The following is a 12,976-nucleotide window of genomic DNA, read 5'->3' as shown; positions in this document are numbered from 1 at the left end:
GGCACAATGAGAAGAGTTGGGATAAACTTAGTCACTAAAACTTACTGTTTATATTTACAGTTACATCAATAAAGAAAAACTAATCATTATTTTCACAAGCTATTTAATTATGAGGACCCAGGGGATGTATTTGGTACATAAGGCATTCCCAACCTTTATATATTTAGGCTCCTACTGGCCTACGAATACCAACTAAGGAAATAACGCTGAATTTGTTCAAATGTTTCACCTTGATAATAAATGTAATGAGTAAACTTTAGAATAACATCTACTCTTAATGTCTATTGTATCAATGTAATAACCTCTTTCCTTCTCAAAAGTCTCCTGGTTGGAATAAGTGACATAGTAACCCTAACTCTATCCAACTCCTTAGCACTAGAGGTCGTTAGGTTACTATACATTAATTCTTCTTGTTTTATATCTGGGAATTGTGTACTGCTGTATACAATGTCCTTGAATATCATATGCGCTCATTAAGATCTCATTAATGCTTGAAAGATAGATTGGGGAGTTGATATAGATGTGAGATGCAATAAGGTGTTACTTAATGTAGACGACTGTGGGAAAATTTTTAAATAAGTGAGTTTAAGAGATTGTAATTTAATTGTACCTTACTCACTTTAAAATGTGCTCATATCCATTTTGAAAGAGGCTAACAAATAGGAATTTATGTACTCATTTATTTCAGTGTGCAATTCATGACATAAAATCACTCTAAATAACATCTTCTGTCTCTATACACTCCAAAAAACCCCAACAAACAAACAAAACAACAACAAAGTCTATAATCTGGTGATTTAAGTCATACTTCGTAAGGGGAAATTTTAATGTAGCAATCAAGTCAATGAGTCGGATTCTCACTAAGACTGAGATGCTTCCTTTTTCTATTTTCTTTTTAAAATAAAAGCTGAGTGCCTTTAGAAATGCATAATGCAGCATGATAGCAGTTTATATGAGCTAATTCTACTTCCCAAAGTATGAAACTCAGAGTCAGGGAAAAGCAGATACCACATAAGAATCTGACTTAAAGCAAAACATTTCACTTCGTGTTCAGTACTTCAGCTTCCTTCCAAAAAAAGGGCATCAAACACAGAACCTCTGCCAGAAATGTCCAGTTAATTAAACTATGAAAATAAGTTGCCATGGAGTACATAATTTCCAGAAGTCTATAGTCTTTTAAATGCATACATAGTTAATAGGAACATAAATTACTTTTTCAGTACCCTCTATAAGAATATGACTAAGACTTGCTGAAAGCCACTTAGAATAAAGGGCATGTACATTTAATAAAATCTCACTGATGATAACTCCCAATGAAACCCTCAGGGACATTGATTTTTAAATTTTTAAGTTACATCTTAGTACCAGCAAGTACAACAAAAAACAGAATTAAACAAAAATATTTTGACTGAATCAGGAGAAGGTTTTAATTTATTGTTTTAAGCAGTACTTTATCTCATTTCAGAAATCTAATGCAAAAAGGAATTGCTTAACAAGTGTACTTACAATTGCTGGTTTTCTAATGTTTATAATCAGAACTTTACTATTACTTGTTTACAATTTATCAAGTTTCCAGGAACCATTTTCTCCTTTGTTCTCAAACTCAGGTCATAAAGATACAGGCCAAAGTAATGACTTTAAAAAATGTTTTAAAAATAAAAATGTACAGCCAAAATATTTCATTTTTAAAGGCTGTCTTTTTATTATGGGATCTTAATTTGTATCAAATTTAAAACAATTCTTAACATGGCAATTTATATGTCCTGGCAACAAACATGGGACACAGACATTCATATATTCACTCCAGAAATGAAGAAGCACTGTTAAAGTCTACAGCAAATCACTAGAGTATTTATACAATAAGAACTGTGAGGTGCACTGACCTCTAAAGGGAGTAAGTAATTCAGTGGTTCTCTCTTTAAAATATCAACTGTATTCCTCTTGCCGTATGTATTGGATCCCACCTTGGTAGGTGAGAAAATGACGCCAAGGTTGTTGCTGGACCAAACTAAAAAATTTTCCAGGCGTTGAGTCGCACAAGTGGCGGTGTAGCATTTCCGCTTTTCCATTTGATGACTGGTGACATCGAACAAATATGAAAGGTTAGAGACCTGGAGTCAGGATTGGGTACAGCTATTGTGTATGTGATGAAACGTAGAGGAGACATCTTCACATTAATAATTCAATATTTTGATTTGCAAATATCTGGATGATTGACAGAGCTTTTGGACACCTTGAAGATGCAGCTTGGAAATCATATAGCAAACCCTCCATTATAGTCAGTATTGAATTTCCCAGTGTGATCCTTTCTTTGGAAATTCAGAATATATTCAAGATAATAATAATAATGTCTTTGTCTTATATGCTTTTAAATACTGACTAATCTATTTCCCAATTTAAAAAAGGACTTAGAAAGTAAAATACATATGTAACCTGGAATATGTAGACTTAAAATATATATACATTCATTTCCTGCATCTTTCCAATAAGAATTAAGTAGTGTTAGTTAATTTTTGTTGGGTTTCCTGGGATCATTGAATTAGTAGTGTTAAGAGAAATGTCAGATATTATAAAGTCTCAAGGGAATCAATTTTATCATCTGTTCAGGCACTTTGACCTTTATAGTGTGGGAATTCTATTACTATTAGCCTAAATAAATGGAGATTACCATGTTCCTGCCACCTACTAGGTTCCTATGCGTTCAACAATTTTAATGATAGAATTGGTTTAAATGTTAAAACAGAAAGGCTTTTTATGTCAATGGTATTAATATTCATCATATTCTTTCAGCCACCTGGAACAACTGCATAATAATATTATGGATAAGTCAGAAATTATAACTGTAAATAATTTGTTTGAATTTTAACTACTCTTTCTAGTTACAGAGTTTACATCAACTCTCTCTCTCTCTCTCTCTCTCTCTCTCTCTATATATATATATATATATATTTTTTTTTTTGCGAGACGTGGGCCTCTCACTGTTGTGGCCTCTCCCATTGCGGAGCACAGGCTCCGGACGCACAGGCTCAGGGGCCACGGCTCGCGGGCCCAGCCACTCCGCGGCATGTGGGATCTTCCCGGACCGGGGCACGAACCCGCGTCCCCTGCATTGGCAGGCGGACTCTCAACCACTGCACCACCAGGGAAGCCCAACTCTGTATTTTTATACCATCTTTTGTTTTAATGTGTTCTCATAACAGTACTGGAAATAGACACAACTTTAACATTGCTTTTTGCTGGTTGTTAGGAACACTAGGGAAATATTTTAGTTCTCAGCTCCACAGAAACCAAAATATTGGTTAACCTTACGTTAAGTGTAGAGCGGGAGAGAGATACATGTATGAGGCTAAAAACTCAGTATCCAGAAGCCAGTGGATATACATAATTTGAGGCAAAATTGCAATGGTTTTGATCTCAATGTGTTTATTTTGTATGGAGAGTACTTCATTAATAGTTTGTATAGAGATAGCCTAAGAGTAAATATTTTAAAAGTGCAAGTGAAACTGTATGTTTTTACTCTCAGATCTGCTCCCACACAGAAAATTATTCTTTCAGCATTAAATGAACTGGTATCTGTTGCATGTGAGTGTATGTTGACAAACCAATTATTCAGGCAAAGGAAACCAAGTTTGGGGCTGAATTACCTGGTTTGTATATCAGTCTTATTCATATTATCTCTTTAATTATTTCTTTTGCGTGTATAGTACACATGGCCAATGTGCATGTCCAAAGAATGATTTAATGCTTTAAAGGATTGAACCAGTAACTCATACACTGAACATTCAATTCTAAAAGATGGTAAACTTTTCCTGAAAAACAGCAGTAATTGGAATTTGACCCAAACACTTCAAACTGATAAATTTAAAGCAATAAAGGAAATATGGATCAAATTGAGAAGGTTCAAAGGGATTTCTGGAGACTTCCCTGGTGGTGCAGTGGTTAAGAATCTGCCTTCCAGTTCAGGGGACACGGGTTCAAGCCCTGGTCAGGGAAGATCCCACATGCCGCGGAGCAACTAAGCCCATGCACCGCAACTACTGAGCCCGCACACTGCAACTACTGAAACCCGCGTGCCTAGAGCCCATGCTCCACAACAAGAGAGGCCACTGCAATGAGAAGCCCGCCCACTGCAACGAAGAGTAGCCCCGGCTCGCCGCAACTAGAGAAAGACCGTGCGCAGCAATGAAGAACCAACGCAGCCAAAAATAAATAAATAAATAAATATAAAAAGTGAATCTATTTTTTTTAAAAAGGGATTTCTGTTCCAGGATACGTTTGGCAAATGCCTGGAGCAAAATGTGAAATACTACTCTATGTGTTAAATGTCTGATAATTGATACGTCTGATAATTGGTCTCAAAGTCTGTAATAGGATTTAAAATTATTCTAAATAAAATATTACCTTCTTTGAGTTAGCTAAGAGGGCCATCATTCTACTGTAAAGAAAAACTAAGAGCTTTTATATTTGTTGGCTTCATAATTGTGAACCTGCTTTCCCCAACAGGACTTTTCGTGTAAATATGGTAGTCAGGATACATAAGATTCCATCCAAAACTATCATTAAGATGGAAATTGGCTGAATTGGTTTTAAACTGGCTTTAATTTGGTTTTAAATTGGCTGAAATGGTTAGTGAAAAGCACCATACTCCTATTTTCATGTGTTTTTTCCTCATTGACTACAAGGCAGACCCGGCCTGCCAGCCAACCCACCAGCTAGTAACAAATACTAGTTTAAAACTACTGACCACTTACACACATGCGCACACACATGGAACTTCTTGGCTTTAAGAGAGTTTAAACAGTGATGTTGACTATAGGCCAAACGTTAACTCTTAGATTGTCTCTCTTTAAAAACATCTCAGTGTCAAGAGTTTTTATTTTTTGGCCGCACTGCGTGGCTTGCAGTATCTCAGTTCCCCCACCAGGGATTGAGACCTGGCCATGGCAGTGAAAGCCTGGAATCCTAACCAGTAGGCCACCCAGTAGGCCACCAGGGAACTCCCTCAAGAGTTTTTAAATGGATTCCTTATCCCAGGTCTTAGTAGTTATCTGTGGAGGTGTGTGAGTTCCTGTAGGGAGCTCCCAGTAACTCCAGAATGAGACCCATGTAATTGTACTTTTGGTGGCCCTCTGATTATCTCCAGGCAGATGGTTACTCCTGAGTCTTAAAAAGTTGGTAGGCAAATGTGGGATCCTTTTGTCGCACTCATGAGTGTAAAGTAACATAACTATGTTTTGATATGGTTTGTAAAGTCTGTTACCTCTTAATCCCATACCATACGAGTATAAAAGTTGAAAAAGATCTTGAGTGAGATGATGGACTTTGTGAAAAAAATGACATTGAATAATAAATCTTCATCAGCTTTATTTTTTTTAAGGTGTTTAAAATTTGAGATGTTTCCTACATAGGCTTTCTCAGCTTTTTTTGAGCTTTATAGAATATTACATGGTTGAACAGCTCGAGATATAAAATTCTTCCTCCCCCTTAAAAAAAAAATGACCACACCATACAGATTCCAGGAAATTCAGTTTCCTGAAAAAAATTGATGAATGGTTTATAAGTTTTTTTTTTTTTTTTTTTTTGCAGTACGCGGGCCTCTCACTGTTGTGGCCTCTCCCATTGTGGAGCACAGGCTCCAGACGCGCAGGCTCAGCGGCCATGGCTCACGGGCCTCGCCGTTCCACGTCATGTGGGATCTTCCCGGACCCGGGCACGAACCCGTGTGCCCTGCATCGGCAGGTGGACTCTCAACCACTGCGCCACCAGGGAAGCCCTATAAGTATTTTTAATAATAATTTAAAGTAAGAGATTGTACGACTAGCATGAATATATAATTTGTTAATAAGTAATGTTACATACTATTCTATTTCTGAGCAAAGTTCACCTCATAATAAACGAATATCCTTAAAAACATACTGGGTAAAAATACTTAGCAAATGAGTATATCTAATGAAAGAGAAGATCAAGATATAGACAGAAATACTAGGTAATATTGCTAATTTTCCTGTCATCATTCAATTGTTCTGCTAGTATACCAGAAACTTCATGGCAGTTTTAAAGTTATTTTTATCCAGAAGAAAACCAATTGAAAATTACAGTCAGTTCTGAGAAGAACATCCTGTAAACTAGATAAGCCCTGAAATGAAAAGAAAAAATCTTCTGATGATTCTTATTATTTATTATACTTAGGTGCTTTAGAAATCTTTCCATACCACCAAACACCTCCATCTCAACAAAAAACACCTGGAAGGAAAATAGAAAAGATGCAGATAATTCTATGAGAAGAGTTCTAATACAACTTAAGGCAAAGTCTTTTCAAAAGTAACCTTATTCTCCTTGGTCTTTAAGAGAGTATAAATTCAGTTCTACAAAACTATATGGAATCAAAACCAATTTAGGCACAAATGAATCCTCATTATATTATTTATGACATATGCGTGAATTTGAACTTAAGGATCTTTTAAATAAATGGAGAATCACAGTTTTAAAGGTTTTTCATTTGAAAGTTATAAATACTGCAAACGTTTTCACCCTACATGGGTTTTAGACCTCCTTAACATTACCATTCAAATGAAATGACACCTTTGAAAATAAGCTTTTTGAAAAAATCCTGATGCACATGCTACCTATTGAAAACATTTTCGGAGGTATTAATTTACATTTAGAGCATCTTGGAAGTAGTCTCATGAAAAATAATATTTTAATTATAATTCTGTTTCATTAACAGAACAGTTAACAATATAGAAAGAATCCCCCTAAGAACAAATGGCTTTTTAACTAGAGCTTCTATTAACTTCTTAGCAAATTTAATTTGCCTCTTTATTATTTCTATATATTTAAAGTTTCAGAAAGAGATGTAAAAGTTTTGGATATTGCCAGAGCTGAGAAAAAAAATATATATATATAAACATACAGTAAAATTCCACCTCATATAACATATATGCTTTAAATTTCTCTAGTTTGTTTGAGAATCAGGTTAGTATAGCAGAAGTTACTACCTTTTGGGTTTTCTTGCTTCATGTTTTGGCTTTGCTCCTCTAAGTTCCAACAGCATATTTCTGACAAAACTGGAATTATCCGTTCCTGTCTGTCAGAAGTTTCATCAGAGAGATTTATCAGACTGACATTATTCTTTAAAGAACACAGAATTTAAGGAACAGTTGAACAGCTTAATGTACTATTCTTTTTTTTCTCTATTTTACATTTACTTTTTAAAATAATTAATTTTTTAACATCTTTATTGGAGTATAATTGCTTTACAATGGTGTGTTAGTTTCTGCTGTATAACTTTTATTGATGTAGTCCCTTAACAATTTTCAAATATTTTCAAAGTTTTCCCTTACCCAATTTCCTTCTTGAAACAATCTGGAAAATTAATATTATAGAATATTATCGCTTTAGCCCTTCTTTGAAATAAACCATATATTTAATCCCAAATTTGTTCTAATGCTAAATAAATAATACTATCCCAGCAACAAAAAAATCCTTACCTTTTAATGTCTCAGTGTCAGCAATATCAGAAAATACCTTTGTTGACAAGGAAGCTTCATGAAAAACACCAGGCTTGCATCCACTGGAGCATTTACTCCCCGGCTTGCTAACCAGTAATCCAGCTCTTATATACCCTTCACACCTTTCCCAGCTCTGACATCAGGCAGTTCAGAGAGACTCTGTCATTAATTTCCATCCCTATAGATAGAAAGTACCTCATAGACAGCAGAAGCAGATGGGTCATTATTACATTAACACATCAGTGAATGTTAAGGTAGTAGATACAGAGTATCTTGGTGGAATTAATGGTGTGTCACACACAGCAGAAACTTGAATTTGCCACCTTTGTAAAGTACCAGAGTGGATTTTCATGGATTAAAGAGACGTTTGTAGTAAGGAATTGGTAAAAAGAAGTGATTAAGAATATCAACAATATGCTTATATGCAAAGAATGAAGCTAGGGACATTGAAGTGTCTACCTGAATTCAAATAACGCTAGGGGCTTAAATCCATGAACATTCAGTAGCAGATTGAGATATAAGGGCAAAGTACATTAAAAAAAATATACAGAAGACAATTGAAAGCCATTTATAATGAAGCGGGAAGAGGAGGGTTAAAGGCATAAAAATAATTTTCAACCTGTAAATTCATTTGTCAGCATTTAAATAGAGACACAACTGTAGCCAAGCAGTTTTTTCACTGACTTTTTCTATTATTACATAGAAACATCACAATTATTTTGAAGGAAAAGATTTAATTTAGTTTTTATTTTTTCCAAATTGTTCTTTTTCCCCTGTATTTCTAAGTCATATTTAAGTTAATATTCTAAGTTATGACAACTTAAGATCATATATAGCAGCTAAAACAAATTCCAACTGTCAGTGAAAATATGTATGTCTGTATAATCTAGAAAAGGTGGAAGTTCTCCAAGTAAAATTTTAAGTTCTCTGACTTCATATATTTCTTTAAAACTGAGTAATATAGTTTGAGGGTGTTTAGTAGAGATTTTAGGAGGAAAGAAACTGTTTTCCAATCCTAGTTTTAATTAGCAATGATTCTGAAATTTTAGTATTTCTGTGGAAATTACTGATATTCCAAAGGGAAATATAAAATCACATGTTTTTGAAGAATAATGATTTCCCGTAAGAAGATAATTAAGGTATTTAACAAAGTGTATATAATGATACAGAAATGATACAGAGACCCAGAGATGTGAAATAATATGTCCTATGTCACACGTTTAGTTTGAGTTGGATCCTGGACCAGGACTCAGTTTTCTGATCCATGGTCTGGTGTTCATTTAGACCAAAATGCCTGATTTTAACCTACATATTTATTTATTTTCCTAATTGTTCTCCCTCTGAGATGTTAAAGATGACAAACATACATTCAAATATTAATTCTTTCACCACCTGGGAAATAAATGTTATAAGGAAAATAATCTTCTACCTAAGAAAGGAACAGGTGGACCTGGTATTTTTAAGGAGTACCAAATGCCACGCACAGTTATTTAACTGATATGTGAGACCTCACTTCATCTGCACACCTCTAAGGTGGGTATCATTTGCCCCAATTGATAAATGATGAAACTGAGATTCAGAGAATATAAATTACTTGCTTAAGGTTGCACAGCTACCCAAGGACAAAGTGAAATTCAGATTCTCATCTGTCTGTCCCACGACATATATTGCTTTGTTATAAAGGATCTCTATTCCTATAGACTGAATTACCAATTGCTTCTTGTAAATTCTGTATTTTATTACAACTCTTTGAATGATTTTGTTATAGCTAGACATGGCCTTATGTTGGTCTTGTATAACGTTTGGGTAAGGTCAACATCGACCCCAATCTCAAACAATTTTAGGTCTTACTTGCTTCCTATAGCAATGAAAGTCATCATGGTGGTGGTGATTTAGATCATCTTTATGAGGCAACTCCATTATCAGATCCTAAGCTCCTCCCTAAAGGACAAACATCACTATCGCTCATTTTTATATTCCCTCTAGCCTTGCTAGTCAAAAGTGTGAATAAGGTGCTGGTAGCTTTGACATCACGCAGGAGCATTTCAGAAACACCGAATCTCAGGCCCCATCCCACATCTTCTGAATCAGAATGTGCATTTAAAAACAGATCTCCTAAAAAAAATTAAATTAAATTAAATAAAAAAAAACAGATCTCCTCAGTGGTTATATGTACACTTTTGAGGAAAAACTGTCCTATTGTATATTCCATTCACTGATTGATTCAGTCAGGAGTGATTAAGGACTTACTCTATGACAGGGGATATTCTAGGTACTAGAGATACAACAGTGAACAATGCAAATTTCCTGGTCTCATGCAGCTTAGAGCCTGTGGAGGAAACAAAGATAAGCAACATCAGCCTGACTGCTGTGTGTGGAATAGATCAGAAGGTGGCAAGAGTGAAAACAGGACATCTGTTGGGAGACTAGGCAGTATTCCAGATGAGAGATGATGAAGCCTTGGACTTCAGAAGACTTAGAGAAGTAAACGGGTTCAAATCATATTTGCGGTCATGACGTGATGTGGAAAGGATTAGGTATGGGGAATAAATGAGAGGGAATTGAGGATACAGGTGAGGATATAATACATAATATGAATGAATGGTCTATGTATAAAATTTTTAAAAAGTAAAAGATTTTTAAAATGTCTTTAAAAAAATAATTTCTAGTTTGACCAAATGTGTGTTTTCACAATTTAAAACACCCAAACGGTATTACAATCAAAACAGCAGTCCTCTGCCTACCTCTGAATTTTGAGCAGGGGGAAGCCCAATTGGTGGGCCCACGGGTGGTCTCATACCAGGTGGAGAAGCCATAAGGCCTGGAGCGGGGGTTGCTGGACCAACAGGTGTGGGTGGAGTCCCCTGCCTTGGTGAGTCCTGAGCTGGGGCTCCAGCAGTGCTGGCAGTAGCAGCCACTGCAGCAGCAGCTACAGTTCCTCTTCCCTGGAGTCATTACCTGGTGGGATGGCCTCCCAACCCCTCGGACAGGACCTGCTAATCCAGCAGGAGCCTGGGGAATTGGAACACTAGCTGGTACACTTCAGTCAGCTGCCTTGCCAACCCCAGGGCCTCTTGTAGCTCCAGCAAGTGGTACCCAAGCAATGTCAGTATATTTGGGGGTGTACCCTCCACAGTCACAGAAACCAAGTTCTCTATGTGGCAACCCCAGACCCCAAACCTGCTTTTCTTCATGCTCTGGCTGCTTTGGATTCTTTAACCTGACCTCCTTGATCTCATCCCTGTCACAGAGGATCAAGTTCATATGTTTGTCAAAAGCCTTAAAGATGCCAGTGAAGATTTGGCCATCTTGCAAGACACATCTCAATCTACAGTTAATGCATGCAGCATCTTGTTGCTCTTTCCACAGTCATTGTTGCTGTTCCACCAAATCTAATGTCCCCTGGAAGGTTTCAGGATCCTTGAGACCTAAGGGAAGGCTACAGTTAGAGGTATGACGCAGGTTCTCCTACAAACAAGGCAAGCTGGGGCAGAATCTTCAAAGAGTAGATAAAGCATTGTTTTGTTTTTTTTTCTTCTATCAGCTACCTGGCTATTCCAATACAGCTTTACCCACCTCTTGGTGTCTCAGCTAAGAATGTCCATGTCAATTTTGCCTTAAAATCTACCATGGGTACTTGCTGCTGCTGAGATCTCTGCAGGCACAGTGGACACTCTTGATCGCTTGGTGAGGTTGTCTTTCTACGTGTGACTTGAACTTCCACCTCTGGTATGTGCCTGTTCTGTGGTCCGTTTCAGGTGTGAGCAGTCCCTGGTCTGCTCCATTGCACCGCTGGCTGTTCTTCAAAACAGAGCATTAGGCAACACTGGCCGCTCCACTCTGCTCCTCCAAAAGTCTTTTCAGGATTAGATTTATTAGCTTAATCTTATGTATATTTTTCTCACTGGTTTTCCATATCTTTAGTTTTTTGAACGTCTTAGAAATATCCTAAACTTGATAGACTAACTTTTCCATTTAAAAATCAACTTTGGGGCTTCCCTGGTGGTGCAGTGGTTGAGAGTCCGCCTGCCAATGCTGGGGACACAGGTTCGATCCGGGAAGATCCCACACGCCGCGGAGCGGCTGGGCCCGTGAGCCATGGCCACTGGGCCTGTGCGTCTGGAGCCTGTACTCCGTGGGCGGAGAGGCCGCGGCAGTGGGAGGCCCGTGTACCGTAAAAAAAAAAAAAAAAAAAAATCAACTTTGACAACCATATTTTTTTTTAATTTTCAAGATCTCTTGCCTTTTGAATAGCACCTCGGTTTTGTTTCATTGATGTAAAATCTATTCTTATCTACGAGGATACTATTTCTTTCTTTCTCTCTCTCTCTCTCTCTCTTTTTAAAATTCTTGTCCCTTTCTGGTCTCTATTTCCTTCAGTTCCTTTTTGTTTACCTTTGAATGTTTGTTTTGGTCTCTGTATTTCTTATTGGAGCTTTCTTTAAGTATCTGATGATCCTTAGCTATCCCTTTATTTATTTTTATATTGTTGTTTTACATCTTTATTTAGGTACTATAGAAATAAAATAAACTGCACATATGTAAAGTGGACAATTTGATTGGTTTTCACAAATTTATACACCCCTGAAACCATCACTGCAAACCATCACCACAACCAGATGTACAGATGTTTCCATCTTTCAAAAAGTTGTCTTGTGCACTTTTGCAGTTTATCCCTTGTTCCACTCCTTCATTCTCCTCTATTCCTTTACCCCCTCGCTGGGCAACCACTGATGTGCTTTTTGTTCTTGTATATTTGTTTGCATTTTCTAGAATTTTCTATGAATGAAATAGTACGGAATGTACTCTTTGCCTGGCTTTTTTTTTTTTTTCCACTCAGCATAATGAATTTGAGATTTATCTGCCTTCTATATCAATAATTTTCCTGTTTATTGCTGAGGAGTATTGCTTCTTGTTAACACGGCTCTCTTAGCCTTATGGAGACTGAAACATAAGTCATTATATCTCCTCAGTTTTTTTTCCATCTTGCATAGATGTGTAGCTGTCTTCTGCCTGTAACTTTTCTCTCTCATTCTCTTTGTCTTTGTGGATTCATATTCTTTTTATCTCTTTGCTGTCATTTTAAGATTGGCGTGATTAAATGAAGTCTAACATTGCATGTTGATTCCTTCAAGAAGTATTCCGCGGCTTGGGGAGATATTTAGAATTCTTTCCTAACAAGCTTTACTTTTTATTTTTATTTTTTGCATTAAAAAAATTGTTCATTCCCTATTTATAGGCTTCAAACTTAACAATTAATTTTTGATTATAAAAATTTAAAAAGGAATAAAAAATTGAAAGATATGAACTAGTGACAAATAAAACAAAAGATACAAAATTGTTAATATATACGGTATTTACGTATGAAAATAGAACACAGTAACAATTTTTGTGTTAAAGTTCCAGGTTATGACTGATTTTTCTCTAAGCATTTTTTATGTTGCTACATAGGTTTAAAACTATCT

At 36.3% G+C, this 12,976-nt stretch overlaps 1 protein-coding gene and 2 pseudogenes across 1 annotated transcript; all 3 read right to left on the bottom strand.

The window, feature by feature from the left end:
• Positions 1-1,617: 1,617 nt before the first annotated feature.
• On the bottom strand, positions 1,618-9,431 carry IAPP (islet amyloid polypeptide). The gene is given in 4 exon segments (XM_089920075.1): positions 1,618-2,076; positions 6,999-7,062; positions 7,065-7,131; positions 9,363-9,431. Coding segments are annotated over 4 exon segments (453 nt in total). The 3' UTR covers positions 1,618-1,823.
• Positions 9,432-10,043: 612 nt separating this feature from the next.
• On the bottom strand, positions 10,044-10,870 carry LOC111176562 (small nuclear ribonucleoprotein-associated protein B' pseudogene; annotated as a pseudogene).
• On the bottom strand, positions 10,847-11,296 carry LOC111176830 (SNRPN upstream reading frame protein pseudogene; annotated as a pseudogene).
• Positions 11,297-12,976: the final 1,680 nt, after the last annotated feature.

This window comes from Delphinapterus leucas, chromosome 11, assembly GCF_059928025.1.
Source record: "Delphinapterus leucas isolate spDelLeu-1000000601 "Yukka" chromosome 11, BTC_Dleu_Yukka2, whole genome shotgun sequence".
Classification (NCBI taxonomy): Eukaryota; Metazoa; Chordata; class Mammalia; order Artiodactyla; family Monodontidae; genus Delphinapterus; species Delphinapterus leucas.
The sequence above is the reverse complement of the archived record's forward strand: the minus strand, read 5'-3'. Positions and strand labels throughout refer to the sequence as shown.